This window comes from Carcharhinus amblyrhynchos, chromosome 12, assembly GCF_965287045.1.
Source record: "Carcharhinus amblyrhynchos chromosome 12, sCarAmb.v2.hapA, whole genome shotgun sequence".
NCBI lineage: Eukaryota > Metazoa > Chordata > Chondrichthyes > Carcharhiniformes > Carcharhinidae > Carcharhinus > Carcharhinus amblyrhynchos.
The window spans coordinates 64,866,126-64,894,122 of record NC_137335.1 but is presented as its reverse complement, the minus strand read 5'-3'; the positions used below and the strand labels follow the sequence as shown (position 1 = coordinate 64,894,122).

The following is a 27,997-nucleotide window of genomic DNA, read 5'->3' as shown; positions in this document are numbered from 1 at the left end:
TACACCTCCAACTTAATTCTGAACATTCGCAGACAAACAGAAACTTTAGAAACAATGGGGATGGGGGGGAAAAAGGTATGCCCTTTTTGGGTAACTTATCAAAACTTACCCGATTGTGTCAAATAAAGGTAAAACTTGTTTTCTGCCAGCAGGGGGAAGTGGGTAGAGCCTACGTCACCTGAAAGCCAGCTGACAGCAGCAGAAGGCACCATTGTGCACGTGCAGATCTGTGGGCTGAGAGAAATCTGTCACTCTGCTCTCACCGACCAACCCTCCCCACCCCTGACTGATTGCAGCAGAATTTCACCTCCCCTATCACTATTGCAGCATGACGACGAATCCACACCAGCCCCCAACCAACTAGCTACTGCAGAATGGCAGTGGTTCCCCTCACCACCGATCGCTGTTGCAGAATGCTGCCCCTAGCATTTAAATGTTACAATCAGCCTTGCTTCTCACTGGATGTCAGGTGTTGGTAAGAACACAGAAGACGAGAAATCAGGCAAACCTGATTTCTTGGCTCTCTCATGTTCTTACCAGCTTGCCCTGCCCATCGGGGCGAAATGGTAAGATTGCTTCCTACGAGTTTTGGCGTCAACAGCCACATATCCATGATAGAAATAAATACCTAAATATGTACTGCACAAATATCATCAGACATTCTTTATAACTTTTAGATGGAAACATGCAGTTGAGAAATGTGTTTTGTTAATTTCAGAGTAAAACTGCAAGCCTTGTTGCAATAACCCCAATAAAATCCTCTGCTATAGATGGATATTGAAAATCTTAAAAGCAGAATACATTTGGGGATGAGTGGAATAAACATCCCTGCTCATCAGATCACAATGTGCATTAATCTCAGAGGGCTTCACAATTTGATATGGATGCTACGCCACGAAAGGAGATTAGGAAGGATGACTGAAAGTTTGACCAAAATGATAGGCTTCAGAAGACAGATTTGGTCAAGACAGTTGATAACTCTGCCAACTGAATGTGGCTAGGAACCAAGAATGCAAGAGGAGATATGAAGCTGGAGGAGGTTACAAGGATAGCTGAGGTGAAGCTAGTGTGTAATTTGAGAACGAGGAGTTTAAATTGACATGCTGTGACACAAGAGTGAATGCTGATCAATAAAAACAGGGATAATGATTAAGAACATGAAAAAATAAGAAATAGCAGAAATAGAACATATAGCACCTTGAGCTAACTCTGACATTCAAAACCATCAATGTTGATCTTCTGTCTCAACTTCCTTTTCCCGTCAGCTCCTCACACCTTTTGATCCCCCCAGGAGATCAGAAATATCAGCCTTGAATATATTCAATGAAAGGGCATCCTCAATCCTCTAGGTAGACAATTCCAAAGATTAGCATGCTCTGAGTGAACAAATTTCTCATCTCAGTCCTAAATGGTCAATCCCTTACCCTGAGGCTGTGCCCCCATGTTTTAGATCTCCCAGAGAAACGTTGCTCAATTTAACCCTATCAAGCCCTTCAAAATCTTCTAAGTTTCAATGTGATCACCTCTTATTCTTCTAAACTCCAGAGAATCTAGGCCCAATTTTCCTAGCCTGTTATCATAGGACAACTCTCTCAACACAGAAACCAATCTAGTGAACCTTAACTGTATCGCCTACAAGGCAAATTATAATCCTTCCTTGGATATGGAGATCAAAACTGCATGCAGTCCTCCAGATGTGATTTCATCAAAGCCTTACCTTGAGAGAAGGGCCAACATGCAATTTAATTTACCTGCCAAATTGCGTTCTGGACCTTTATGTTAATATTTGACGTTCCTTGTAGAGTGAACCCAAATCTCTCCAAACACCAACATTTGCAAGTTTCATATCTTTTAAAAATATATTTTTTTGTCCTTATTACTGAAGTGAATAACCTCAGTTCCCCACATTATATTCCCATCTACGATCTTGTTGCCCACTCAACCCTTTGTGTCCTCCTCTCAGTTTACATTCCCACCTAGCACTGTATCATCAGCAAACCTGGATACATTAAGCTCGGGCTCTTCAGTTAAATAATTACCATGAATTGTAAACAGCTGAGGTCCCAACACTGATCTTTGCAGCACAAGTTACAGTCTGCCAGTGTGAAAATGTCCCATTTATTCCCTTCTATTTATGAACAAATCCTCTATCCATGCTAATATAGCATTCCCAACTCCGTGTGCCCTTCAGGTGACATCAAAAGCCTTTTGGAAATCCAAATAAATTACTGGTACTGGCTCCTCTTTATCAACACTACAAGTTACAAATGGCTCATTGGCCTGCAGTTCCTGGTTTTCTCTCTCTTGCCTTGCATGAATAGCAGCATTACATTCACAAACTTCTGCTGGCATGTTTCTAGAATCTGGGGAATTTTGGAAAAATCATAAACATTGCATCCATTAACTCTACAGCAACCTCTATTATAACGCTAGGATGTAGCCAACAAGTCCTAGATATTTGCTTGCTTCTAGTCCAAAAACTTTGCTTGATATTAATTACCAAGTTCCTTACTCTTATCAGCCCCCAGTTATCCCCTATTTCTGATTTACAATTTGTATCTTCTGGCATGTAAACAGACACAGGATATTTAGAACATAATAAATATGAGTAGGTAACTGGATTGGAAAATGGAATCGAGGCAAGACATTCATGGCAAGGTTAAAAAAAAATTTCATTCTTTCTGATGCTGCATTAAAGGAAAAAGCGGTACATACATAAATAAAATCATGCCAGGCAGGCAATCTGTGGACATGGAGATAATCATTAAAATGAACTTGACGTTACCTGTACAAGGTGCAAAGTTGTACTACAGTGTAATGATTAAAAAAAAGCAAAAGGGTTGTTGCGCATGTTGCAGAGTAATTCCATTCATTCCATTTTTTAAAATGAAACATACCTAAATAATTCACTTTGAATTGACAGCTGAATTTCCAAGTAAAACCCTTGACTGTTATATTACCCATCATGTGATTCCACTAACAGTCAGTCCTCAAATCACTATCTGCTTCATTGCTCTTCAACCTGAATCAAACTGCCTCTCCCAGTAACAGTAGCAAATACAAACTATTCAGTATATAATCTCTGACAACAAATTGAAAGCAGCAATTTAAGTTTGGAGTTTCTGCAAATACTTAAGTCATTGTGTCCTACTTACAATGCCGGAGGATCGCAATTGAATTAAGTTTTGTGACTCACTGCGTTATATTTTTTAAAAATTTTATGCAATGTGGGCGCCATATACCATAAGGCCGCATCACAGCTTCAAGAACAAGTGTTTAGGGCATAATCCCACGTACTTTTGAAAAACTATTTCTAATTTTTTTTTTAAGCAGTCTCTCTTTCATAATCTGACAGTTCAAGTGACACAGAAATATCCAAGTATGTTTTCCCAAAACCAAATCTGCAGTTTTTTCCAATTTGCTTATCCAGATGGGGAAAATAATATGAGTTCATTCTTGAATTGTAAACAGAATGCTGCACAGAGGTAAGACTTCTAGTTACTGCCTCAAAGCAAGGGTCTAATAGTGAAGGAATTACTAATGTAGTGTACCAGGTGCTGTTTGTCTTTATCAGTCATCGCTTGTATGTAGTTGCTGGTGACCATGAAGAATCCTGGGGGAAAACTGCCACTTCTGACTATTTGTAATAAAATCCTGAAAGTGTGCATATAAAAATAAAGTGTTTATGGGTTTCATTATTAATGAATAGCCAAAGTCTTCCTCCCCGCCGCCCTGCCAAGGTCTAGATTCTCTTACCCTCTTGGCTGCATGAGAACAGCCAACGAAAATCACAAAATAAAACTATAAAACTACTGCCTCCGTTACATTTAAAGAACAGGCTATGCTGCCATTAAACATTTGTTCAGGCAACCCACCGAACACTGCAAAATAAAAAAAAAGTCTCAAGTACTAAAATGAAATAACTAAATTGGATCATTACAATCTAAACACAGTGCTATTCTTCCGTGTAAACGGGGCTTCACATGATAGATATGTACCTTATACCCTTCCCAAGCCATGTTTACAGTACAGTGAGTGGAACCCTACTGAGACATTCAAATTTTTGTCATTTTGTATGAAGACAAAATTATAGGTTAATTTTTTATCTGTGAATAGATGGTGCAACTAAATAAAAGCAACAGACTAGACAAACAATGAAGCACTGCCGTGAAAAGCTTACAGCTGCTATTCAACAGCTTAGCCCCCATTTGCTTAGTGATGAAGAACTTTACAATGGTAGAGCAAGAGACAGTTCACTTTTATATAATGTAAGAAAACATTGTGGACTGTTGATTTTAATTGCCATGTAGTGTGGTAACGTTATGTTAAAAGCTTCACTTAAGTGGCAATTCATGGCAGGCTTACTGATTGAAAAGCTCGTCTTTTGAATCTGAAAACCTCAGGGAAAGGAGCAAAATAAAATGGGATGGGAGGCAGGGTGGAAGAGAGAAAAAAAAGACTGGAAGCCAAAAAAAGACACTTGTGTAACAAATCCCAATCTGCAAATCTAAACCAGATGTTAGTGTACAGGGAAATCAATTCTACACGGTACAATCAGCTTTGCACAATCATACATTTAAAGGACTGGCTCTTTACTGAGCTAAATGTTTCTCTGTTCATTAGACATAATGAGGAATCTTCAAGGAGACTGGTGTTGCAATTACAACTAATCCTCAAAAAATTAACTGTGTTGAAGGCTTTATAATTTCCCTAGGTACAATTTAGCTGTCACTTACTTTAAAATTTACTCAAACACGCTTTCGAAATAGCTGTAACTTCACATGTCAAGTGCTTTCCAACCAATTAAGTCTAACTGGAAGTCACTGTTAAACAACTGAATGACTAGACAAGATAGCTCATTTCCCTGCTCTTTTGTTCGGAATAATATGCTGCATTTACATTATCAGCCTCAACAGGATTTTCTGACAGGGACAGAAAAAATTGCTAACGCTGTCCATGCTAAGCACATGAAGCCTGTCATTTACCAATCATCCTTCAAAATGCAATAGCCATGAATGCAACTTAATTACAACCCAATGATCCTTGACGAAAAATCATCTTATCAGTGTCCTGTCTCCGCAAAGCAAATGAACTACTTTTGTCCTTCAGCGCTGGTGATGCTAAATTCATAATTGCAAAAAAAAGAGTTTAAAAAATAAGGCAAGCTACACTGAAGTCTTCACTATCATTAGAATGCAGTTTGAAATGGGGGTGGGGTGGGGAGGGGAAGGAACATGCTTCAGACAACAAACTTTTTCATTTTTGTGCTGTGACTCGCTAGAATAAATATTAGAAAATTTAAACCTTGGAGATCAAATATTTTCAGTTTGAAATGCTTTGTTCTTAAGAATAGCTGCCTCCGGTCAAAATATGCAAAGTGGATAGAGGAGACCATGTCTGCAGCTATTAATGCATTTTATATCTGTCAGCCCCGCTAAACATCACAACAAAGTATTTACAATAACACTTCGTTCTTAATTAGTTGTAGCTGATAGTTGTGTTCATTTGGGAGAAGCTGGTGTCCCTTTTATTTTTTATCTATGCATTGACTCGCTCCCCACCCCTCCCCCATCAAAATATTTCATTAGCAGCTACTTAAATATAAAGCCCCATTCTCAAAACAATACCTTGAATGGCACGATAATTTTACTCAGTATACCTCATAGAACAGAGCAAGCTCAATTGTTTACATTCTGAATTGACACTTCAATCATGCTCCTGAAGTGCTGAGCTGACAAGCTTGACAATCTGAAAAGCTAATTAAGGACAGGAATGCCTGAGCTGAAGAATGGAACACCTCTGCACTTTGTATGCACTAAGCACTCCGAGAACACAGAGGTGAGCAGTAATCCCGAACATTTCCTCCACATTGCCACAATGTATGTCAAATTCAACCTCCCCCCCCCCCAAACAATTTACAAAACACCTGTTTCTGACTCAGTACCACATTTGTATGTTCAGTTCTGCGCCACTCCAAGCAAGGCTCTCTCAATAGAAGTTCTATTCATTAGAAAATGCAATCTGATGAAATGTTACTAAGTGTGCCTGCATGCAGAATTGAATGATATTGAGTAGAACATGTCTAGTTCAATTTTCAGTTCACACCGCGTTAGAGAGATGATAGTGTACTCATGAGTTGGCCAGTGAGAAAATAATCAAATCTTCGGTTGATGATTTCTAACCAGCAAACTCTGATGTAAAGGATAGGATCAGGTTTGTTGTGATAGCATTGATGTACGAATAGTCTCACGACATAATTCTTAAGCTCCCACATAAGAATGGCCAGTTGTGTTATGTGTAAGTACAAAGTGAGGTAGCACCATAACATTTAAGATGGAGGTAAATTGTAAAGAAAACAGATCAGAATGCATTTGGCATATTGTTGAACTGATTTATATATAGTTGTGGTTTTATTCCTGCAGGGTGCTTGCCAAAAATTTGCGAAAGTGCACATTGGATTTGTCCTTCCAAGAGACTGATGTTGATTATCAGTCTGTAACTCATTCCTTTCTGTTGCCATTACTGGAAGTCTTATTCCATGGGCAAAAGGCAATGACTAAGGCTACTGCTGAAGTAAAATGTTACACTACATCATTAGAAACAAAAAAACTGTCCCATTTTGTACAGCACAGCTCACTTAGGCTTACCAGCAACAATCCTCAAAAATTAAAAGAATGTGCCTACTAGTGCACATCTGTGCAAGTTAGAGAAAAAGTAGGTGTGTTGATGACGACACAAGGGGAACCATCTTGAGGAGATACTAAATCTCGCAGTATGCAAAGAAGTTGAATTAACGTCAGTGGATACTGTCATTAATGCAGAGTGGTTCAACGATCATGTCATTTCAATTGTATATGTAAATTTGACTGTTCAGCACTGCAAGACCTAGTAATGCACAAGTTAGCTTCCCTTGATGTCATCATAAACTGTCATCCTCTAAATACATATTCAAATAGAAGCGGGATAAAAAATCCAAAATATTCATTTCTGAATGGTTACTGGAGTTTTTACAGTCAACTCATCAGATCAAATCCCACTTCAAATAAACATTCTACAGTGACAATGTAAGGTTATAACACAAATGAAAAATTCACTCGTCTACTACAAAAGAATTAAAGCAAGACATTGTGAATCTAAAATTGTAATAAAATGTTACCTTCTACGTGTATGATTGCTGCTTGTAAAGTCTCTAACACATCATGGTAGCTTACGGATAATAAAGTACACATCTGAACAGAGAATGACTGCAGAATTCCAAGGTGCAGGGGGATCTAGGTATTCTAGTGCACTAGTCACAAAAAGCTAGTATGCAGATACAGACGTAATCAAGGCGATAAATGGAATGCTATCCTATGTTACAAAAGAAATTGAACATAAAAGTAAGGATGTATTAGTGAGACCACATCGCAAACAGTGTGCACAGTTTTGGCCTCTATTTAAGGAATGATGGAAATGCATTGGAGACGGTTCAGATTGATACCTGGAACAGTTTGTCTTGGACAAGTTGGCCTTGCTTCCACTGGAGGTCAGAAGAGTGAGGGGCATTCTGATTAAAGTACACGTGATCCTGAATTGTCTCGACTCGGTGGAAATGGAAAAGATGTTTCCTCTTGTGGATAATTCCAGAACTAGAGACATTGTTTTAACAGTAAAGGTTAAAGGGACAACTCTTTGCCTCTGAAGGCATTGGAAGCAGGATTATGGAGTATTTTTACGGCTGAGGTGGTAGGCAAATCCTTGTTAGATAAGAGAATCAAAGGTTATCAGGAGTAGATGGGAATGTGGAACTTGAACCAAGAACAGATCGCCATGATCCTACTGAATGGCAGAGCTGGTTCAAGGAGCTGAATTTTGTATGCTCCTATTTTGTACGTTTGTATGCTCTTCCAACTTCAACAACTTTTTCAAATATTGGGGAAATTAACAATAGACATCAGCATGTTTAGTCTACAGCTTCTACAATATAATAGTGATAAATTTTGTTCAAATTAACAGAAATTAAGAAAAAAATAAACACTGGAACAACCTAGCGATCAAAGGTCAGGTGGCCATCAGAGCAGCTTTTCTCCACATTTTATAGAGCTCTGCCCTCATTCTGAGGCACAGACATAAATAGACAGAATTCAATGATAACCTTTGGGACAATTTTATTACAATCAAACTATTGATTAGAGATGAGGAAAAAAATAAATCTAAGCCAAACAAAAATTAACTGGAACAAGCAATGGTTTGGTCAAAATATTTTAAAGGAAGGATCTAAAAATGAGAATAGGGAAACAGAGTCATGAAAATAAGGCAAAAAATAAGACTGAAACAGTTGAAGGCACAGCAGCCAATGGTGCAGTTGTACAAGTAGCTAGAGTCACAAGAAGAGAAAATACTATCAAGTTGGAGAAGTTTATACAAATATGGATTAAAATTGTCCTCATGTTTCAATCATGCGGCACTGGGGCAAGAATGAGCCGTTTTGGGATAGGACACAAGCAACAGGGGTAGGCACCTGTCCGATGGAAACTGCATACTCATCTCAGGGCCAAAGTAGACCTTGAGGTTGTGAACAGTCTGGATCAAACCAAAGCGGTGATGATGTGGTGGTAAGAGGAGTGGGGAAGCAGTGATGGCGTTGGTAGTGAAGTCACAGTTTATCATGGCTGAAAACCCTGATCTTCCAAATATTTAGCTGGAGAATTTTATAGCTCATCCAAGACAAGAGGGCTTGCAGCGCAGATACAATCTGATGGGTCAACAGGGGCGATGGAGGGGAAGAGTTGGTGACAGTGGAATGGAAGTGTAAGGGGATCAAAGAGCTCCAGTTTACAACGTTACAACTGATGTCACAGCTCAGATTTAAAAATTAAGAAATGGTTGAATGTAAGTTCCAATACCATGGGATTAATTACTTCTGATCACAAGTACAGGGAGATAGTTACATAAGGTTTGCTTATTTGCAATAAAGCCAGGAAACCTAGAATATGAGGTTACAACTGAATTGAATGACCCATTACTTTGAAATAATTCCCATCTCAAGCTCTACATTTTGAAAATAAAATTCATTGCCTTGCTATTGATTTTTCACATTGCTGCGTAACATCTTTCAAAAATTCTAATTGTCATTTTTAATGCGTTGTGTAAAAATGTTTGCTGAAATATATTTCGACGGACATAAATTCTTCACCAGTTGTTCCAAACGCTAAGCTTAGCTAATAACTGAAAAATACACATTAATCCATATTATGCCAGTTAAGTTTTCCTTGAAACATTTTGTAAAATAAGCGTGCACAACATTACAACAGTGAAGAATCCTTTGTTCAGCGGAACAATAAGTTGATTGCTATGAGGAAATGTTGATTTTTGTATTTTCGACTTACTGATCAAGATGGACTCCAATCAGTGGTGAACACAGGTTGGCAGTAGGCTTGGCCAACCCCAAATTCACAATAGATTCATGTAGCTGTTTCACTGTATCTGCTTCTCCCTTCATGGCTACAGCATTCAGGATATGGAAGAACGAAGTGACGGTGGTCTCTCTTTGAGCAATCCCTTTCTCTTTCATCTCCTTTAGGATGAGAATAGCTTCTACAATGCAAAACACCAAAGGTTCCCAGCTAAAATTTATTCAAGAGAAAAACAAACTGCCTTTTTTTTAAATGGCATTTTAACTAAGCAAGAATGCAAATTCTGGAGTATAATGCAGATTTCAAGTTAATTACTACTTGTATATCTATGCGAGACTACAATTATATACCACAATGGCATGATTTTATCATTTCTCTGCTACTGTGACTACAAATTATAGGCAGTATCTGTGTGCCCACTCTGCACTGTATAACCCTGCACAGCCTGCCCTGTAGCTGCACAATCTCACTAAATGGATGCTTTTATCCTTCAATGATAACATCTGCTAAATCACACTATTGTTTCTCTAGCAGATGGTTTGTCACGAGGCCAGATAATTAAGATGTGTTTACACTGTATTTACATCTAGACTAATGGCTTGATACCGATACAGCCTGTTTGCAGAGCCGATACTAATTATCCAGTCTTAGCGAGGGAAAGCTTTCTAACAGTCTACATTAAAAAAATAAGGTTTGATAATCTGAACAAATTAGTTCTCCTTATGGAATAGATCTAGTCCATTCTCATATTTCAACAAAAGCAAGCATTGTGGCTTTTAGCAACTAATCCAGCTAAGTGAATTATTTCAAATGTTTTAATAAGTTCCAAATATAATTCTGAAATTGAACTGAACATTTATTTCCAAATAGCATATTCAGACTGTTTTATAAATGTCATGCAACTTTGCATTCAAGTTATTATGCATTACCATACTAAAAAATAAAAACCATTAGTGTAGGCACAGTAGGCAATCTATGCCACAAGTCATGTTCCTCAAACTTCGAATGGCTATGTTAATAAAAAGAGCTGCAAAAAAAAAAAGCAAATGCACTGAGCTGTGCAAAATATAAATGACAAGCTTGCCAAGCCATTATAACTACTGTAATGGCCTGCACTGTCCAGCATTTTTATGTGAATTCACATGAAAATTATCACACACCATGCTAATATAACCTTTGAAGGTATGGTATAGACCATCAAAATAAAGTCACATTCTCATTTACTTTATAGTAAATGCTTAATTGTGATTTTAAAAAAACTAATTAGTTTACACAAGCAGACAGCTTACCTTCTAATTTACCATGCTTGGCTAGGACTCTCACTAGTGCCAAGTACTTATTTGTGTCAAGGGCAACAGACGAATCTTTACGGTCCCTTAAATTTCAGAACAAGGAGGAGAAGGTTAGTTTTTCACAACTGAGCAGAGTTTTATTTAGTACATCAAAATGTTGTAATAATGCAACGCTCAACTTCATGCTGCATAAAAATCAATGTGCAGCAACTCTCACTTTTAATTTATCCATGGTACAGGCCCTGATTAAGATTTTATGAAGAGAATCTAAAGATTTCTACCTGTTTAATTCAGGAAGGTCCTTATATCAGCATAAATTAACCTGACATATTTCTGCACTAGTGTACTTACACTTCTTGTTTCAGGTTCATTGCCTCTTCTGCATTATCGTGTCGACAGCATAGATTTATTAGTGCAGCGTAGCCACCGATAGCCATGTCTGATTCATACTGAGCTTTCACTTCAAGGGCTTTTTGCATATTCTAGAAAGAGAACAAAAAAGCGGTTCTTCTGAAGATGGCATTGCCCATATAAAATAAGTCTAAGATTTTCCCTCTCACTGGAACCTTGACAGTTGGTGCTGTTTTTGTTACTATTCAGTACCTTTAATTATTATACAGGTGGATTCACACCACGTTTTTAAAGATAAAATGTGACTGGCAAAATAAAAGATTTTTTTCAAAAGAAATTAAGCACCCAGAAAATATCAAATACTAATTATTGGAACAAGTATTGAGTAATTGAATACATAAATATACTTCTAATGTACTTATAGTAAAATTAAATTATGGCCCTCATTGCAATGAACAGAATATTGCATTTCCTGAAAAACATTTTCCCTCTTCAGTTTAAATACAACACAAAATAGATGAACATGAAATATACATCATTTTACTAACTTGTGACCATGTTTCAATTTCTTACATAGCTGCACTTAACCAGTTATATTACCTCAAATGTACATGGGAACATTTTCATAGAATCCCAACAGTGCAGAAGAGGCCATTTGGCCATCGCGTCTGCACCGACTCTCTGACTGAGTATCTTAGCTAGGAAAGTGGTGTAGGGTGGGGAAAAATTAGATTGAGCTCAAATAAGAGGCTGGCTAGGGTGAACGTTGGTCCCTTAGCGGATGAGAAAGGGGACCTAGTGGTAGGGGATGGGGATATGGCTAAGGTCTTGAATAACTTTTTTGTTTCTGTCTTCACGGAGGAGGACGTGAATAATTTGCCGGGTGTTAGCGATGGAAAGGTGGTAGGACTGGAGGGTCTTAATGACATTACTGTTACTAGAGAGGTGGTGCGCGACAGACTGGAGGGGCTGATTGTGGACAAGTCCCCAGGACCGGATGGAATGCATCCGAGGGTTCTGAAAGAAATGGCGGAGGTGATAGTGGATGCCTTGGTGGTTATTTTCCAGACGTCGCTGGATTCCGGGGAAGTGCCGGAGGATTGGAAAACGGCTAATGTTACGCCGTTGTTTAAGAAGGGTGCCAGGCAAAAGGCGGGGAATTACAGGCCGGTTAGTTTAACGTCTGTGGTAGGTAAAATGTTAGAATCCGTCATTAAGGAGGAAATTGCGAGGCATCTTGAAGGGAATTGCTTGATAGGGCAGACGCAACACGGTTTCATTAAAGGGAAGTCGTGTCTGACAAATTTACTGGAGTTCTATGAGGATGTGTCTAGGGCGGTGGATAGAGGAGAGCCGGTGGATGTGGTCTTTCTGGATTTTCAGAAGGCGTTTGATAAGGTACCTCACAAGAGGTTACTGCAGAAGGTCAGAGGACATGGAGTTGGGGGTAGGGTGTTAGCGTGGATAGAGGATTGGTTGTCAAATAGGAGGCAGAGAGTGGGGGTCAATGGGTGCTATTCGGATTGGCGGTTGGTGACTAGTGGGGTGCCCCAGGGGTCGGTGCTGGGGCCTCAGCTATTTACCATTTATATAGATGATCTGGAGGAGGGAACCGAGTGTAGGGTGTCGAAATTTGCTGATGACACCAAGATTGGGGGAAAGGCAAATTGTGCGGAGGGTGTGGAGAGTCTGCAGAAGGATCTAGATAGGCTGGGCGAATGGGCCAGGAAATGGCAAATGGAATTTAATGTTGGCAAGTGTGAGGTGGTCCACTTTGGTAGGAAGAATGGTAGGAAGGACTATTACTTACGTGGCGAAAAACTGCAGCAGGCGACGGTGCAGAGGGACCTCGGGGTCCTTGTGCATGAGTCGCAAAAACCCAGCCTGCAAGTGCAGCAGGTGGTCAGGAAGGCGAATGGGATGCTGGCCTTCATAGCGAGGGGGATTGAATATAAAAGTAGGGAGGTCTTGCTGCAGCTGTATAGGGCATTGGTGAGGCCGCAGCTGGAGTACTGTGTGCAGTTTTGGGCGCCGCACCTGCGCAAGGATATTTTGGCCCTGGAGGGAGTGCAGAGGAGGTTTACTAGGCTGATACCGGAGTTGAGGGGGTTGAGCTATGAGGAGAGGCTGAATAAACTAGGCTTGTACTCGTTAGAGTTTAGAAGAATGAGGGGAGATCTCATTGAGACGTATAAGATGATGAATGGGATGGATAGGATAGAGGTGGAAAGACTCTTCCCGCTCAAAAAAGACAGTAGGACTAGGGGGCACAGCCTCAAGATAAAGGGGGGGCGGTTCAGAACGGAGTTGAGGAGGAACTTCTTCACTCAAAGGGTGGTGAATCTCTGGAATTCTCTGCCCGTTGAAGTGGTGGAGGCTGCCTCGCTAAATATTTTTAAGAAGCGGGTTGATGGGTTTTTGATAAGAGAGGGGATTAAGGGTTATGGGGAGAGGGCGGGAAAGTGGAACTGAGCCACGACAGATCAGCCATGATCTTATTGAATGGCGGGGCAGGCTCGAGGGGCCAGATGGCCTACTCCTGCTCCTATTTCTTATGTTCTTATGTTCTTATTACGCCTGGCAACACCATCCCAATAACCTTTCTGAATACCCTGCCAATATCCATTGTCAAAGTTCATATGGTCACCTCAGAAGCTGGAAAACTGATCATAAAATTAAACAAAATGTTAAAAGGAAATAGTGCATGCATATTGTGTTTACACCTCTATCGCTGTGTAAAAAGGGAGCTCCTCTCGCGATTTAGTGCGCACTTCTAAAAGGTGGATGAGACGTAGTTATGACTTCAAAAACAAACATGACACCACTTACATTGACATTACTCATTATAGAAAACATGCTTTCAAATACTGCAAATTAAAAGTAGACTGGAAAAAAGTAATAAATTTTGACATAGCACTGTTCTTCATAATTTCTCCTTCATATAGAGAATTACATAGAGAATGACATTGTAACCCACTGAAGATTTACAACTAAAGTATGAAACTTTGAAAACAATTGCAGCTAATAAACCAAGTAGAGGGAGATGGTGATAGTGATATTATCATTGGACCAGTAATCCAGAGGTCCAGGCTAAGGGGAACATGGGTTCAAACACCACCAAGGCAGCTGGTGGACTTAATAAATCTGGAACATACAGCAATGATGACCATTAACCTATCTTCAATTGTCACAAAAGGCCCATCTGGTTCATTAGCATTCTTTAGAGTAGGAAATCTGCCGTTTTTGCCCAATCTGGTCTACATGCAACTCCAGGCCCACAGCAATGCGGTCGATTCTTAACTATCGTCTGAAATGTTCAGTTCAAGGGCAACTAGGAATGAGCAACAAATAGTGGCTTTGCCTGCAACATTCCATGAATGAATTAAGAAAAAAAATCTGAGATTAAACATTGACCAATACTTTGCAGTGATAATGGTGAAACTTAGCATTTGCCACTAATTACTCTTCAGAAACAACAACAATTTCTCAAGTCAACATACGTGCAGTTAAACACACAAATCTGGAAGTCACTCTCAGTTTCCAAGAGGGTTTTTGAAGTATCCGCAGATTGCAATCAAATAGTAATCGCTGAACTAGCGAGAACTGCTCAGTCGTTATGGCACAGGAGGCCATTCAGCCTATTTAGTCCATGTCAGCTCTGAGAACAATTCAGTTAGTCCCAATTGTCCAATCTATGCCACTAACCCTGCAAGTTTATTTCTCTCAACAGCTGATCCAATATCCTTTTGAAATGATTGATAAACTTGTCTTCCATCACCCTTGTTGGCAGCTAGTTCCAAGTCATTACTCTGCACTATTTGCAGTATAGAAAAGTTCTTCGTCTTAACCCCCAAATTGATGCCCAAAACCTCAAATCTGATTGCCCTAGTCCTTGTATTGTCAACGATTAGGAACATTTTATCTGTCATTATCCTGTATACCTCTATCAAATCTTTACTTCTCTCCAAGGAGAAACAACCCTAGCTTTGCACTGCAAACCTTCGAAAAAGTTACACCCTTGTTGAAGGAGGTGTTAGTGTTTTTCTTTATTCGGTCATAGGACATGGACGCTGCTGGTTCAACCAGCATTTATTACCCGCCCCTAAGTCTCTCTTGGGAAGGTGGCACTGAGCTACCTTCTCAAACTACTGCAGTCAATGTAATGTACATACACCCACAGTGCTGTTAGGACAATAAAGATAGTCAGTTCCAGGATTTTGGCACAGCAACAATGAAGGAATGGTAATACAGTTCCAAGTTAGGATGGTGTGTGACTTTGGGAAGTGTTGTTGATGGAGCCTTAGTATTTATATGACTAGTCCAGTTCAGTTCCTGGTGAACGGTAACCCCCCCAGTATGGTGATTTTGGAAGATTCACAAATGCTAATTCCATTGAAAGTAAAGCGAAGGTAGCATGATTCTTTGTTGGGAGATAGTCATTGCCTCTGGTACAGTGGTTAGCACTGCTGCCTCACAGCGCCAGGGACCCAGGTTAAATTCCCAGCTTGGCTCACGATCTGTGCGCCGTCTGCATGTTCTCCCCATGTCTGCTTGGGTTTCCTCCAGGTGCACCAATTTCCTCCCATAGTCCAAAAGACATGTTAGTTAGATCCTCTGACCATGCTAAATTCTCCCTCAATGTACCCGAACAGGCACCAGTGGCGACTAAGGGATTTTTGCAATAACTTCAATGTAGTATTAATGTAAGCCTACTTGCGATAGTAATAAACGAGTTTGTGTGGAACAAATAAGGTACCAAATTCATAATTACTGAACAAATCACCAGCCCCGAAAACAAATTTGTGGAATATCAAATCTTTATATTATCTGTTATCACTTTTCAGCATTTTTTTTTGCTTCTACTTTAATCTCACGTGAGTGACCCAATCATTTATTTTACTCTAAAATGTTAATAATAAGTGAAATATTCAGTGCATTTTAATTAACTGGTTTGCTGCCTGCAAGAATATTTCCATGCAATTGACTGCTTGATGACACAAGTGTTGCTGGACACCTTTACTTGGCACCAGACTCAATTTGACATCAGAAAACGGGAACTATACTCCATAAGAGATTGCTATTTCTCGTGGGCAGCTTTCTTCGAGATCAGTGACCACGAAAATCAGATTATTTTTGAGCTAAAATGCTTTAGACTCTTTCAGTCTCTGTAGTTTTAAGGCATCTATAATTATGGAGAACAAATTCATTTTAAGATACCCTTCCCCCAATGGATGCATTGACAGAAAGCAATTAGGCTCTAAAAGAAACAATTTCCACTGCAGTTAGTTATTTTCATAAGCATTACTGCTTCCAATTAAATGTGAACAGATGTACCTGGTCGGAGGGGGGTGGGGGTGGTGAACATATTAACGTGCTTCACTACAGCCCCTTTTATTTCATGACCTTCCAAATAGCTTGTGACACATCTTTATTGGATACTTCAATACATGGTTTTAACTGTATCTTAATCTTTTGAAGCACAATCATGTCATTAAAAAAAAAACACAAATTGGACTATAGCTGAGTAATTTATAAAGCCATCAGATGGTCTATTGCTGGATACATGCACACCCAGAAACATGTCATACACACTTGATTCTCAAACTTCTTTCTGCTTTGGGTTGAAGTACATGGCAATTTAAGTTTCCAAGTTTCATAACAGAAAGGCCAACATTCCTTCAAACCTCCTTCCCCCATGTTTTAGAATCACCACACAACAGGTACTGGGGATTACAATTCCAATTGACCAAGACAGTAAAGAACTTGACAAAATGAGATGTGAATTGTGTGCACCAATAATTGATTTAGAGAGCATAAAGTATTTTTCATCAGGGACTTCACCTATCTTTAGCTTTCCCAGGAAGAATGAAATTTGACTAACTTTGCACGTTTTTAATTTGTCTTTTATTTAGAAAATTGTGCAATGGTTTTCCTCTGACCAACCACGTTGGGATGATAAACGCTTGGGAGCCTGGCATTTTCTAAAACTGAAGATTTTGTACGAATTGCATGCCTGGACTTGGTATTAACAGATGCTACATTTCTGTCAACAAACTGCCGAATAAATGTTTTTTAAATTTCAAATTTAACACCCAAGGTTACCTCCCCAAAGCCACCAGTTTACATGTGGTCAGACCGAACAGTTTGTAGCTGCATGCTCCCACCTACAATCTGCACTGGTTTTCCAGGCACAAAATAATGGACACAGCTGGTTTTCTTTGTCTATTTTTCCCACTGTAAAGCAGATGAAGGTTGGTCATTAGGCTAGAACTGTGATGAATAACAATGTCAAACTTTCAGACTACTACATTCGATCAAAAGTCACACAGGCAGTCTAAGTTTTATCCCACTTACAGAGAATGACCAGAAGATCCAGGAATCGATCAGCCTATTGTGAACTTGAAACAACAACCCAACTCAAGAACATGAAAGCAGTTCTACTGATGGCTGATGGTTGAGGTCAGCAAAAAAAAACCATGACCCAAAGAAAAGATGGCGGATGCAGAAAGCACAGATGATCCAGCAGTTAGCTGTCAACAATAATGCATAAGGCTTCTTTCCTGCAGTCGAGACCATCTATAGCCTAAGCACCCGAGGCCCATTCCACTGCTGGCCAGAAATGGAGAGGCAGTTAGCGCCCTTTTGGAGGAGCGCTTCAACAACCTCCTTAACAGAGATTCTGTTTTCAATAGACGTGGTGTTCACTATATCCCTCTGTCGTCACCATCTCAGCATGAGGTAGAAGGGCCATTCGATAACTGAAGGATAACAAGGCATCTGGAGTGCAAAAGCACTAAAACAAGGCAGAGAGGCACAATTATTTGAATAGATAATCTCATTTCCATTAGCTGGAAGAAAGACAACATGCCAGGATATCTCAGGGATGCTGTAATGGTGACCCATCTTTAGGAAAGGCAAGAAATCTGACTGCAATAACCCCGGTGGAATTTCCCTGCAGGTGGTTACAGGGAAGGTCATCACAAGAGGCTTCCATAAATCGCCACTGTGCTGCAGCATAAGAGCTCTTCCCAGAGCTGCAATATTAAATGCACCCGCTATGAGGCACAACGAACATGGATCTTCACTGCATGGTAACTAAAGAGAAGTGCAGGGAACACCAACAACCCCTTGTACATGGCCTTCATTGACCTCACAAAAACCTTCGACAGTCAATCATGAGGAATTATGGAATGCCCTTCTGTTTCAGCTGGCCCCAAAGATTTGTCCCCAAGCTTTGCTCCACGACGACATGGATCCTGACCAACGATTCATCATGGACTCTATTCACATTTTCTGGACTGGAGTCAGCAAGGCAGTGTCATCACAACAACACTTTTCTTGATCTTTCTTCCAACAATGCTCCATCTCAGCCTCAGCAAGCCCCTCGCTTGAATGGAGTTAAACTACAACACAAACAAGAATCCGTTCAACCTCTACCGCCTGCAGGCCATATCGAAGATTGTCTCATCCTCTGTCATTGTCTGCTTAACCTAATTCAATGTTTGCATCTGTGCAAGCGCTAAGACTGAGCTCCAGATCATTATCAACACCTTCACTGAGGTGTACAACAGCATGGGCCTTACACTAAACATCCATCTAAGACAAAGGTCCTCTACCAACCTGCCTTGCCACACAACACTGTCCCCTAGATATCAAAATCTCAATGTGATCTTGGACAATATGGTCCACTTTCCATACCTTGGGAGCCTACTGCCAACAAGAACAAACATCGACGATGAGGTTCAACACTGCCTTCAGTGTTCCGGCACAGCGATCGACTGCCTGAAGAGTGTCTGAAGACCAAAAGCTCAGACTCAGCACCAAGTTCATGGTCTACAGAACAATGTAGACACCCATCATCCTGTATGGCTCAGAGAACGTACACCAGGCAAAGTGTCATCAGCATTGTCTGCACTAGATTCTGCAAATGTTCTCTCTCAGGCCAACATCGAAGCATCGGCCACGTTTGATCAGCTCCACTGGGTGAGCCACATCGCTTGCCTGACACAAGACTCCCAAAACAAATGCTCCATTCGGAACTTTGGCACTGCACGAGTCCCAGAGGGCACAGAAATGCTTCAAGGACACCCTCAAAGCCGCCTTCGAAAAATACAACATCCCCACCAATAACTGGAGTGCCTGGCCCAAAACGTGGAGAAAAAGCATCCGGGAGGAAACTGAACACCTGTTTCTTTCCATTGGGCAGGAGAAAATATTCAAGAAATGCAAAATTAGTAAGTATATGGTTGTTAAATTCAAATAGACACAAACTGATTTGCTGGTGGAAATCCCTGCTCCAGCAACTCAACAGCAACCACAAAATCCTATATTTATAGGCTGTAGGGGAAAATTTGTAGATGGTCATTGAGATCTTCTGACAACAATGTCATCCACACTAATGAAGTAAATGATTGAAGGGAGCCCTGTCTTTAAAATGAAAACAAATGTGCAAGATTGCACATTCTTCTGTGTTTGTTTATTAATCGTCAGTCAGGAGAAACAGTAACAGATATTTGGCTATGGGGAACAAAACTGTCTCTTTTTGGCTTTAAGAAACTATCAGTTTCTATTTGCTCGTTCAGGCTCGCTTTCTTCTATAAGAACGATCTTGAAAAGTGCCTTTACCAGGTACAGTCTGGAAGAACAAGGAGTTAAAAGGAAAAAATGTGAGCTGGCCAATGAGGGTGTACCAGCCAACTGCAGACAAACAAAGATCAGTTAACATTAGAAGAAATCAAGATCAGAAAAGGGGTCCGGGGGTGGGGAACCACAGAAGTTCTGACTGTTGTTAATCACACACACAAGGGCTATTCAAGAAACCAGCTATTCAAAGCAAAGAGAATTCAAAATTAAATTTTCAGCTGTGCAAACAATTACTCAGCACAACCCCACCAATTCGTAACATCAAACTCCCTGATCACTGCTGTAATGTTCAGTATCATTCAAAGTTTATTCAGTGATATGCTACATTGCCTATATAGCCTTCGCTTTTTAAAGCGTGTTTATCTAGTAATGATTTGCTACCCAGGAGGCCACTGTTTGACACACGTGCTTGTGCTGGCTCCTAGAAAGAGCAGCCATGCTTCCTCAGATATACCAAAACCTTCCGAGTTCCTCATCATCATGCACCAGTCCAACTCCTTTTTAAAATTACTTAAGGAATTAACTTGCACCAGTTTTCCAGTTCACTGCAACTCAAGTTGAAAAAAAAAGTTGCATCGTTCTTACAGATTTTTTCCCAATAATTTTGAATCTATTGCCTTTCGTTACTGATCCAATTACCAGACAGAATAATTTTTCTCCATCAGAAACTCTCATCAGCTTGGAAAAGTAAATGGGTCATTTCTTAACCTTATCTGCTCCAAGAAGCACAGTCCAGATAACTCCATTGCGCTCATGCTATGGAGTATCTGTGTACCCAACATTGTGGCTTTAACCAATAGAGTGTTTAGCGCTTGACTTCTTGATGAAATGTATTTGTGCAAACCTTTTTTCAATAATACTCATTTGTGGAATGCAGGCGTCACTGGCTAGGCCAGTATTTATTGCCCATTCCTTACTGCTCTCAAGAAGATGCTCGGTAGCTGGCTTCTTGATCCGCTGCAGTCCATCTGGTGTAGGTGTACACAGTAAGAAGTCCAACAAGTTATCTGATAGTAAATCCACTAGTTTTCAGGGTTTGCCCCTTTGTCAGGTGACTGGAGAGTTCTGATCACAAACAGGGCAGGTGTACACCAACAGTGCTATTAGGAATAGAATTCCAAGTATCTGACCCAGTAACAGAGAAGGAACAGTGATACGTTTCCAAGTCAGGATGGTATGTGACTTGGGGAACTTGCAGATGGTGGTATTTCCACCTGCTATCCTTGTGTTAAGTAGAGATTGCAGGTTTGCAAAATACCATCACAAGAGGTTTGGTGAGTTGCTGCAATGTATCTTGTATTTGCACGCAGCTGTCACTGTGTGCCAGTGGTAGAGAGAATGAATGTTTATGATGTAAGATTGCATTCTCCCCTGGCTTGAACAAGGGCCTAAGTAAAGAATAATCAACTGATTGGAATTCTAACATTCTTAGTCATTTTTTTGCAAATAGGGCAAGATATTTTCTGGGCTTCTCTGTGAATGGGGGTTTGAGAAGGGATGGCTTTATCTTTTTGGAATAGAAAAGTGATGGATTTCTAAAACCAATTCAAAAATCAGAAGGGAAATGAATCTTTTAAAGTTTGTTTATTAGTCACAAACAGGCTTACATTAACACTGCAATGAAGTTACTGTGAAAATCCTCTAGTTACCACACTCCGACACCTGTTTGGATATATTGAGGAAGAATTTAGCATGGCCAATGCACCTAACCAGTGCATCTTTCAGACAGTGGGAGGAAACCGGAGCGCCCAGAGGAAACCCACACAGACATGGGGAGAAGGTGCAGACTTCGCCAGACTGTGCCCCAAACCAGGAACTGAACCCAAGTCTCTGGCACTGAGGCAGCAGTACTAACCACTGTGCCACGAACACGCCCTAGACTCTCTGAAAGCATTTCAAAGGCAGCTTAACATCATTTCAGAACTTGGACGCTACAGGTGCAGATCAGATTTATATTGTTAAATTGGTGTTGGTCATCAATGCATCATCAAATCCAAGTGTGATGCCCTCTGTATATAAATGCTTCCAAATATATGAAATAAAGATCAAACACTGCTGTCAAGAAATCAGAATGTAAAGTATTATCTAAAAGGAGACCAAAAACGGCAAAAGTTATTTGGAAAGGAAAATCATGTCAAAACACTGGAAGGTAGCAGAAGCAACTCAAAGTAAACAGGATTAAGCTTAAAAGTATACATTGGTTAATCTTATTTCACATGTTTGTATACTACTGGAGTCCACAATGTGCGATGAAATTATTAAGCCTCTGGAGAATAAGAAATTGAATGAGGACAGTCAGCCTGGATTTCCAAAGTTCCACTTGATCCATCTTACAAATTGAATTAAGAGGGAATGGAGAAGTCTATATGATTTAAGGATTTTGAAGAAGCTTGCGAAGAACTCCAAAGAGAAAAACTGTGAGCTGGTGTTTCATTACCTCCTTCACCAGTACAATCATTATATGGCCCAAAGGCTGCTTGTGACACACACTTTGTATATGGCCCTCAGCAGAGCCATTACTCCAATACCTCCAGGTTTTCGTTCAACATTGAATGAGCAGCTCATTCAACGCTTTGCCTCTTACTGTCCAATGAGAGGAAATGAAGGATTATTGCAAACCATCACCATAGTTCATAGAAAATTATAGTTCAACACATTGCAAACTTAGCGTTTTTTAAAAATCTATTTTCCCATGAGAAAATACCTGGTTTCCACTTGGCAATGGCCTAGAGTTGCACATCTTAAATCGGTAGCTCTGTATCAAGGATCTGGGGTATAGTTCAAAACTCCATGGTCCAGCATTTCCAAGATTGGCTCCAGAAAGAATTCAGTGGAATGCATTGTAGTAGTTTGTAGTGCAATGATCCATCAGATCCCTAGATAGATTTGGCAATCCAAATCTATTTCCTCTATCTTGCACTCTGCCCTGCTTTCTCATCAAAACTGTCTTCCTCTGATTCAAATATTTACCCAATTTTTCCAATTGCCTTGCCTCAACCAATCCCTCAATCCCTCAACATTGAGATTACCACAATACTGCTTTCATTAACCATCCCATTATCCTAAGAAAGGAACTTGGACAAAAAGATACAGAAATAGTGGTTTGGTGGAACAGAACTTCAGTATTGTTGAAAAGAGACATGCTGTCAAAGCTTTTCATCTTCTACTCAGCAGGACAGATTTCTGAGAATACCAGTTGTAAAAGGAAAAATAATTTGTACTGCACAATAGAATGCTGATTGGTTGGCAAATAGACTGATTGGGATAGGCATTGCCACAGAGAATACGCCAACGAACAGTTAACTGCCAAGCTTTTTGTTGACTCAACTGGTCAAGGCATTGCCATGGGGGATAAACTAGGAATAACTAGCATGCAGATCAGAGTAGCACCATAAGCCTGTGTTTGATTCCCATTCGAGCTGGGATAGGCTTGGGCCCTGCCTCCTTGACCTGTCCTTGGCAAACCACTACTGTTTAAAACTTACAAGAAAACTCAAGATGGAGCATCAACAGAAATGAGCCAGGATCTGCCTTCAGGAAGAGCACACATGACATGGCATCATTATTTAAAAAGATTTCATTATAAACAGACTAAAGCAACTTGAACTAACAGTCAAGACGGTTATTTACTTTGTATTACTGCACATTGCAAACCCACTGAAATGAAATACGTATGTCTGCAAAGACCCATCAAAGACAATGACCTCAGGGGAGTACAAATGAACCATATTTCTTATTTCATTATACCCTGATACCCAAACAATTGGGGATTGTTCAAAAAAGGAGGGGTTGCTCATTTAAGACAGAATGGGTGAGAAATTTCTCTGAGAATTGAGTCTCCCTGGAAAACTCTTCCTCAAAAAGAAGTGTCTTTGAATATTTTTGAGGGCGTTAGATGGATTCTTCATTAATAAGGGCATGAAAGGTTATCAGAGTGGGAGGGGCAGGTCGATAGGAATGTGGAGTTGAGGTTCCAATTTTTGATTTTTCAGCCATGATCTTATTGAATGGCAGAGCAGCCTACCCCTAATTCTTACCTTTATGTGTTCATATGAGACAAACCATCAAATATAATTAAAGGAAACCTGGCTAAGAAGGAGAATTCCCAAGCCTTACCTGGGAATACACAACCAAGTTTAAAGTACTGGTCATTTGGAGAGGGCAGTCACAGACAAGCCAACCTTTTGAATGTTGTAAGCAGAGATTTTCTCAGCAGAACTGAGGAAATGCAGCTGATGAAGACAATGTAGTTGGAGTCCCTCGTGCCTTCCTTTTTTCTTGAATTCACCTGATAAGCTTCAAGCTTGGTTGCTAACTGTAATTGCCCAGCAACGCTGCAGGCAGAGATTTCTTAGAAGAGGTGGACCGAGCATGACATTCTCCTGAATAACTATTAACTTAGTCATTTACATCTTTACATTGGAAGCACAGATCATTGAATTCAGCTGGATGCCAGTCAAATCACCAAACCACAGACTGCATTCTCTTTTCCTTTCTTGTGGACTCTAATTTGGTCAAACTATTGTGGCATTTGTATGAGAGAACTTTGAAAGCATCAGTGTGGGCGTGAGTGAGAATGTCAGTGCATATTCTATTATTTTACTTTGATCGATTTATAAAACGAACCCTTTTTTCGCAAGAAAACCTACTCTATTGATACTTCATTGAGTACTCACTGAATTGGCAAGTATAACTTGTACAAACAAAAAATCTGTTGCATTCAAACGAGAAGACCAAGAGAGGAGCCATTCAACTCCTCCTCATGTGGTCATAAGAAATTACCATTCTTACCTCAGTCCCACAAAGCAATAGGATCAGTTGCTTCAACATCTCCCCAATAGGCTTGTTCTCCATTTTTAGCTCTGCCAGTTTTGTTTCTAGAGCAGCAATTTTTGCCTCGGATCCCTGATAAAACAAACTCAGGCATGTTAGAGGCCTCTTTTAACATGAAAAAATAGTAACTCATGTTACGATAAATAATTTGAATCCTTCATTAAACCCCAACTTTTTTTTTAAAGTAGACAACGGGAAGACTCATCATTTTCAATCTCCAAACTCTGTTCTATAGCTATCCATTCTATTCCTAGCAACACAGATGTAAAAAGCCTGTTCATAACATTTGTGTCTCAGTTGACCCAGAGGTGAGCTTCTGATCTCAGATTCATGCTAATATTAAAACGACCAACTGCCACCTCTGCAACATCACTCAACTTTGCCTGTCTCAGCTCATCTGTTGCAGAAACATTCCTTCATGCCTTAATCACCTCAAAGCTTGATTCCAAAACACTCCTTGCTGGTCTCCCATATTCTATTTTCTATAAAATTGATGCAATTTAAAACATCTGCTCCTGTGCTAACTTGCACAGGTCCTGTGCTATACCAGCTGATCTGCACTGGCTCTTAGTCACACAGTCTTGATTTGAACATTCTCAACCTTGTTTTGAAAACCCTCCCTGCTCTCACCCCTCCCAGCTCTGAAATCTCCTCTGATCTTACAATCCTCAGACATCTATGTCCTCTTGAGATTCCCAATTTCAGTGGTCTCCACCCGCTTCCCTCCTTTTACCTTTCTGACCAAGCTTTTGGTCATCTGACCTAATATCTCCTGATGTGGCTCATTGTAATATGGTATGTTGCTTTGTAACAGAAGTGCTTTGGGATGTTCTATCATGATAAAGCTGCTATATTGGTGTTGCAAAAACAAAACACATTCACCACCCCAACATTTGTATTTTAATTCAGTGGGCAAGAAATATAAAACTGCTAATATATTCATATCTTTGCGGCAACAGTACTCATTGTCTAGCTAAAAAAGTGCTTCCTTTGGGACAATACATCGAAGGTATCAAATCCCCACCATAAAGCAATTAGGCATTTTCTCTGGAAAATATCAAGATGCCCAAAGTGGCAAGTTTGAGTTCCAGCTTGCTCGGTTCACAATTTGTATCCTAAACGAAGCCTGTGGTGTCACCCACTTTAGAACATAAATCAGAGATGCTGCAACACCTGCATTATCTCTGATAGTTTTGGTAACTAGCTACAAGCACCTGAGGCATCAAGCAGGGTTTCAGGCATCACATTCAGGACAAGGAAGGGGAGAATGAAAACACAAATGCACAGACAAATAAACTGAGTTGAATATGCTCAAACAAATGAAAAGTAACATAACGCCAGGCACCTCCAGGCTAGTTGATGATCTACCTAAGAATAACTGCACTCTGCCTGAATAAATTGGCCTCATTACTCTGTTGGGCTAACATTCTAATTAAACCAGACTTTAATTTACAACAGAACATGCTTTTTTTCAAAAAAGCTTCATTTTCAATCTGAACTTCTTACTCACTTTTGGGAGGTCAGCAGCAGTCAGCTTATCCTGTTCATTCACCAAAACAATGACATCCTGAAAAATAACAGTTCTTATATTTAGAAACTTAAGAATTTGATGCTTTTCATTCAATTGTACATGCTGGCGTAGGGTGAAAAGGGGAGCATGTAGGGGAATGGGGTTTGAATGTCACTACAATGAGTAATACATTTCAAAGTTTGGTTTTAAATTTCTTCAAAGTTCAGGCATCCTTATTTGTGGAACTTTTAAATCCATCAGAAGAGCAAAGGAAGGATTCACCCAAGGAGCTGTACAATAATTTTACTCAAATTTATCACCTCATTGGTTCCTCCCAGCAAAAGGAAATCTCCAAGTCAACACTGATGCAAGTGATGTCTCTTGTTTCGGATGCTATTCAGTATTAATTTCATTCTGCCTCTTCCAAGAGGGAAATTGGGGGGGGGGGGGGGGGCGGGGGCAGTGCTGCAATGATATTGTCACTGGACTAGTAATCCAGAGATCCAGGATTGTGCCCAGGTTGGAATCAGACCACAACAGATGGTAGAATTTGAACTCAATTAAAAGTCTATTGATGACCATGAAACCATTGTCAATTGTCACACAAAAAAAAGACACGTGGTTCACTAATGTCTACTAGGGAAGGACATCTGCTGTCCTCACCTGGTCTAGCCTACATATGACCTCAGCCCCACTGAAATGAGGTTGACTCTTAAATGCCCAAGCAAGTAGTGGTTAGCACTGCTGCCTCACAGTGCCAGGGACCCGGGTTCAATTCTTAGCTTGGATCACGGTCTGTGCAGAGTTTACACATTCTCCCTGTGTCTGCATGGGTTTCCTCCAGGTGCTCTGATTCCTCCCACAGTCTGGAAGACATGCTGGTTAGGTGCATTGGTCATGCTAAATTCTCCTTCAGTGTATCTTAACAGGCGTCGGGAGTATGGTGACTAGGGGATTTTCACAGTAACTTCATTGCAGTGTTAAAGTAAGCCTGCTTGTGACACTGATAAATAAACTTAAGCCAGTCAGTTGTATCAAGCTGCAAGAAAGCCAATAAGGAATTAAGCCAGATTGTTCAGATATGGTTCAGAAACTCCAATGTATGTTATGAAGTCAGATGACTCCCCAACAATTTTCAATTTTGGTACTAGTGTGAGGATAAGGTGTTTCACTCCAGGCGTGATCCTGACACACGGAAAGCTTTTATTAGAACAAACTTTATTAACAACATAGTTAAATTATAACAAGTGAGAGCTTAACCTTTAACAGTTAAACAATGCTTAAACATGACAAGATGCAAGCCTGAACTGCTAACTTATCACTATGAATTCCAATCAAGGAAACATCTCCCTACCTTGGAACTTTCAGAACACTTCTGGGGGAGTGAAGGGGGGAAAGGGGGTGGAAGTGAAGCTTTCAGAACACCACTAGGGGCATAGGAGGGTGAGAGAATGAGAGCAAGAGAGAAAGGCACTGCTTTCCTTTGGCAGCCCAGGCAGCAATTGCTTGAAGTTAAAAATGAAACTGAAATACTTTCCTTCCTGCAAGCTTAGCTCCTCCTATTAATTGCATGACCATCTCTGTCAATCAACCTAATTAAAATGCTACTCAAACCCCAGGAGAACCTAAATAAACCAAAGATCCATCCAAAGTAACACATTCCTAGCTAAAATCAATTATCAGCCTGCATTCTTAGCATCTGCAGCATATTTACCAACCAAATCAACTCTTGTAACAAAACACTGTCTCTTAAAGCAATCCTGCCTTAAATATAAAATATAGCAACAATACCACAGTATCGTCACAAGATGGACCACCAGGGATTGAGCTAGGTACCAAAAACAACAATTCCAGCCCGGTCAAAGTCCTCCTTACTAACATCTGAGAACTTATGCCAAAATTGGGACAGCTGTCTCAAACTAGTCAAACAACAGCTTGACATTATACTTGTGGAATCATGCCTTACAGACAAT

The 27,997-nt window shown here is 40.2% G+C and overlaps 1 protein-coding gene across 1 annotated transcript in view; it reads right to left on the bottom strand.

Annotated features, from left to right (window-relative positions):
- lrpprc (leucine-rich pentatricopeptide repeat containing) overlaps positions 1-27,997 on the bottom strand; it is a 133,554-nt gene that overhangs the window by 38,549 nt on the left and 67,008 nt on the right. Inside the window, exons 19-23 of the mRNA XM_080200647.1 lie at positions 26,025-26,081; positions 24,473-24,586; positions 11,039-11,169; positions 10,685-10,770; positions 9,369-9,576 (exon numbers count right to left, since the gene is read on the bottom strand). Of these exons, the coding sequence (XP_080056773.1) occupies positions 9,369-9,576; positions 10,685-10,770; positions 11,039-11,169; positions 24,473-24,586; positions 26,025-26,081 (596 nt within the window). The remainder of the gene's footprint in view (positions 1-9,368; positions 9,577-10,684; positions 10,771-11,038; positions 11,170-24,472; positions 24,587-26,024; positions 26,082-27,997) is intronic.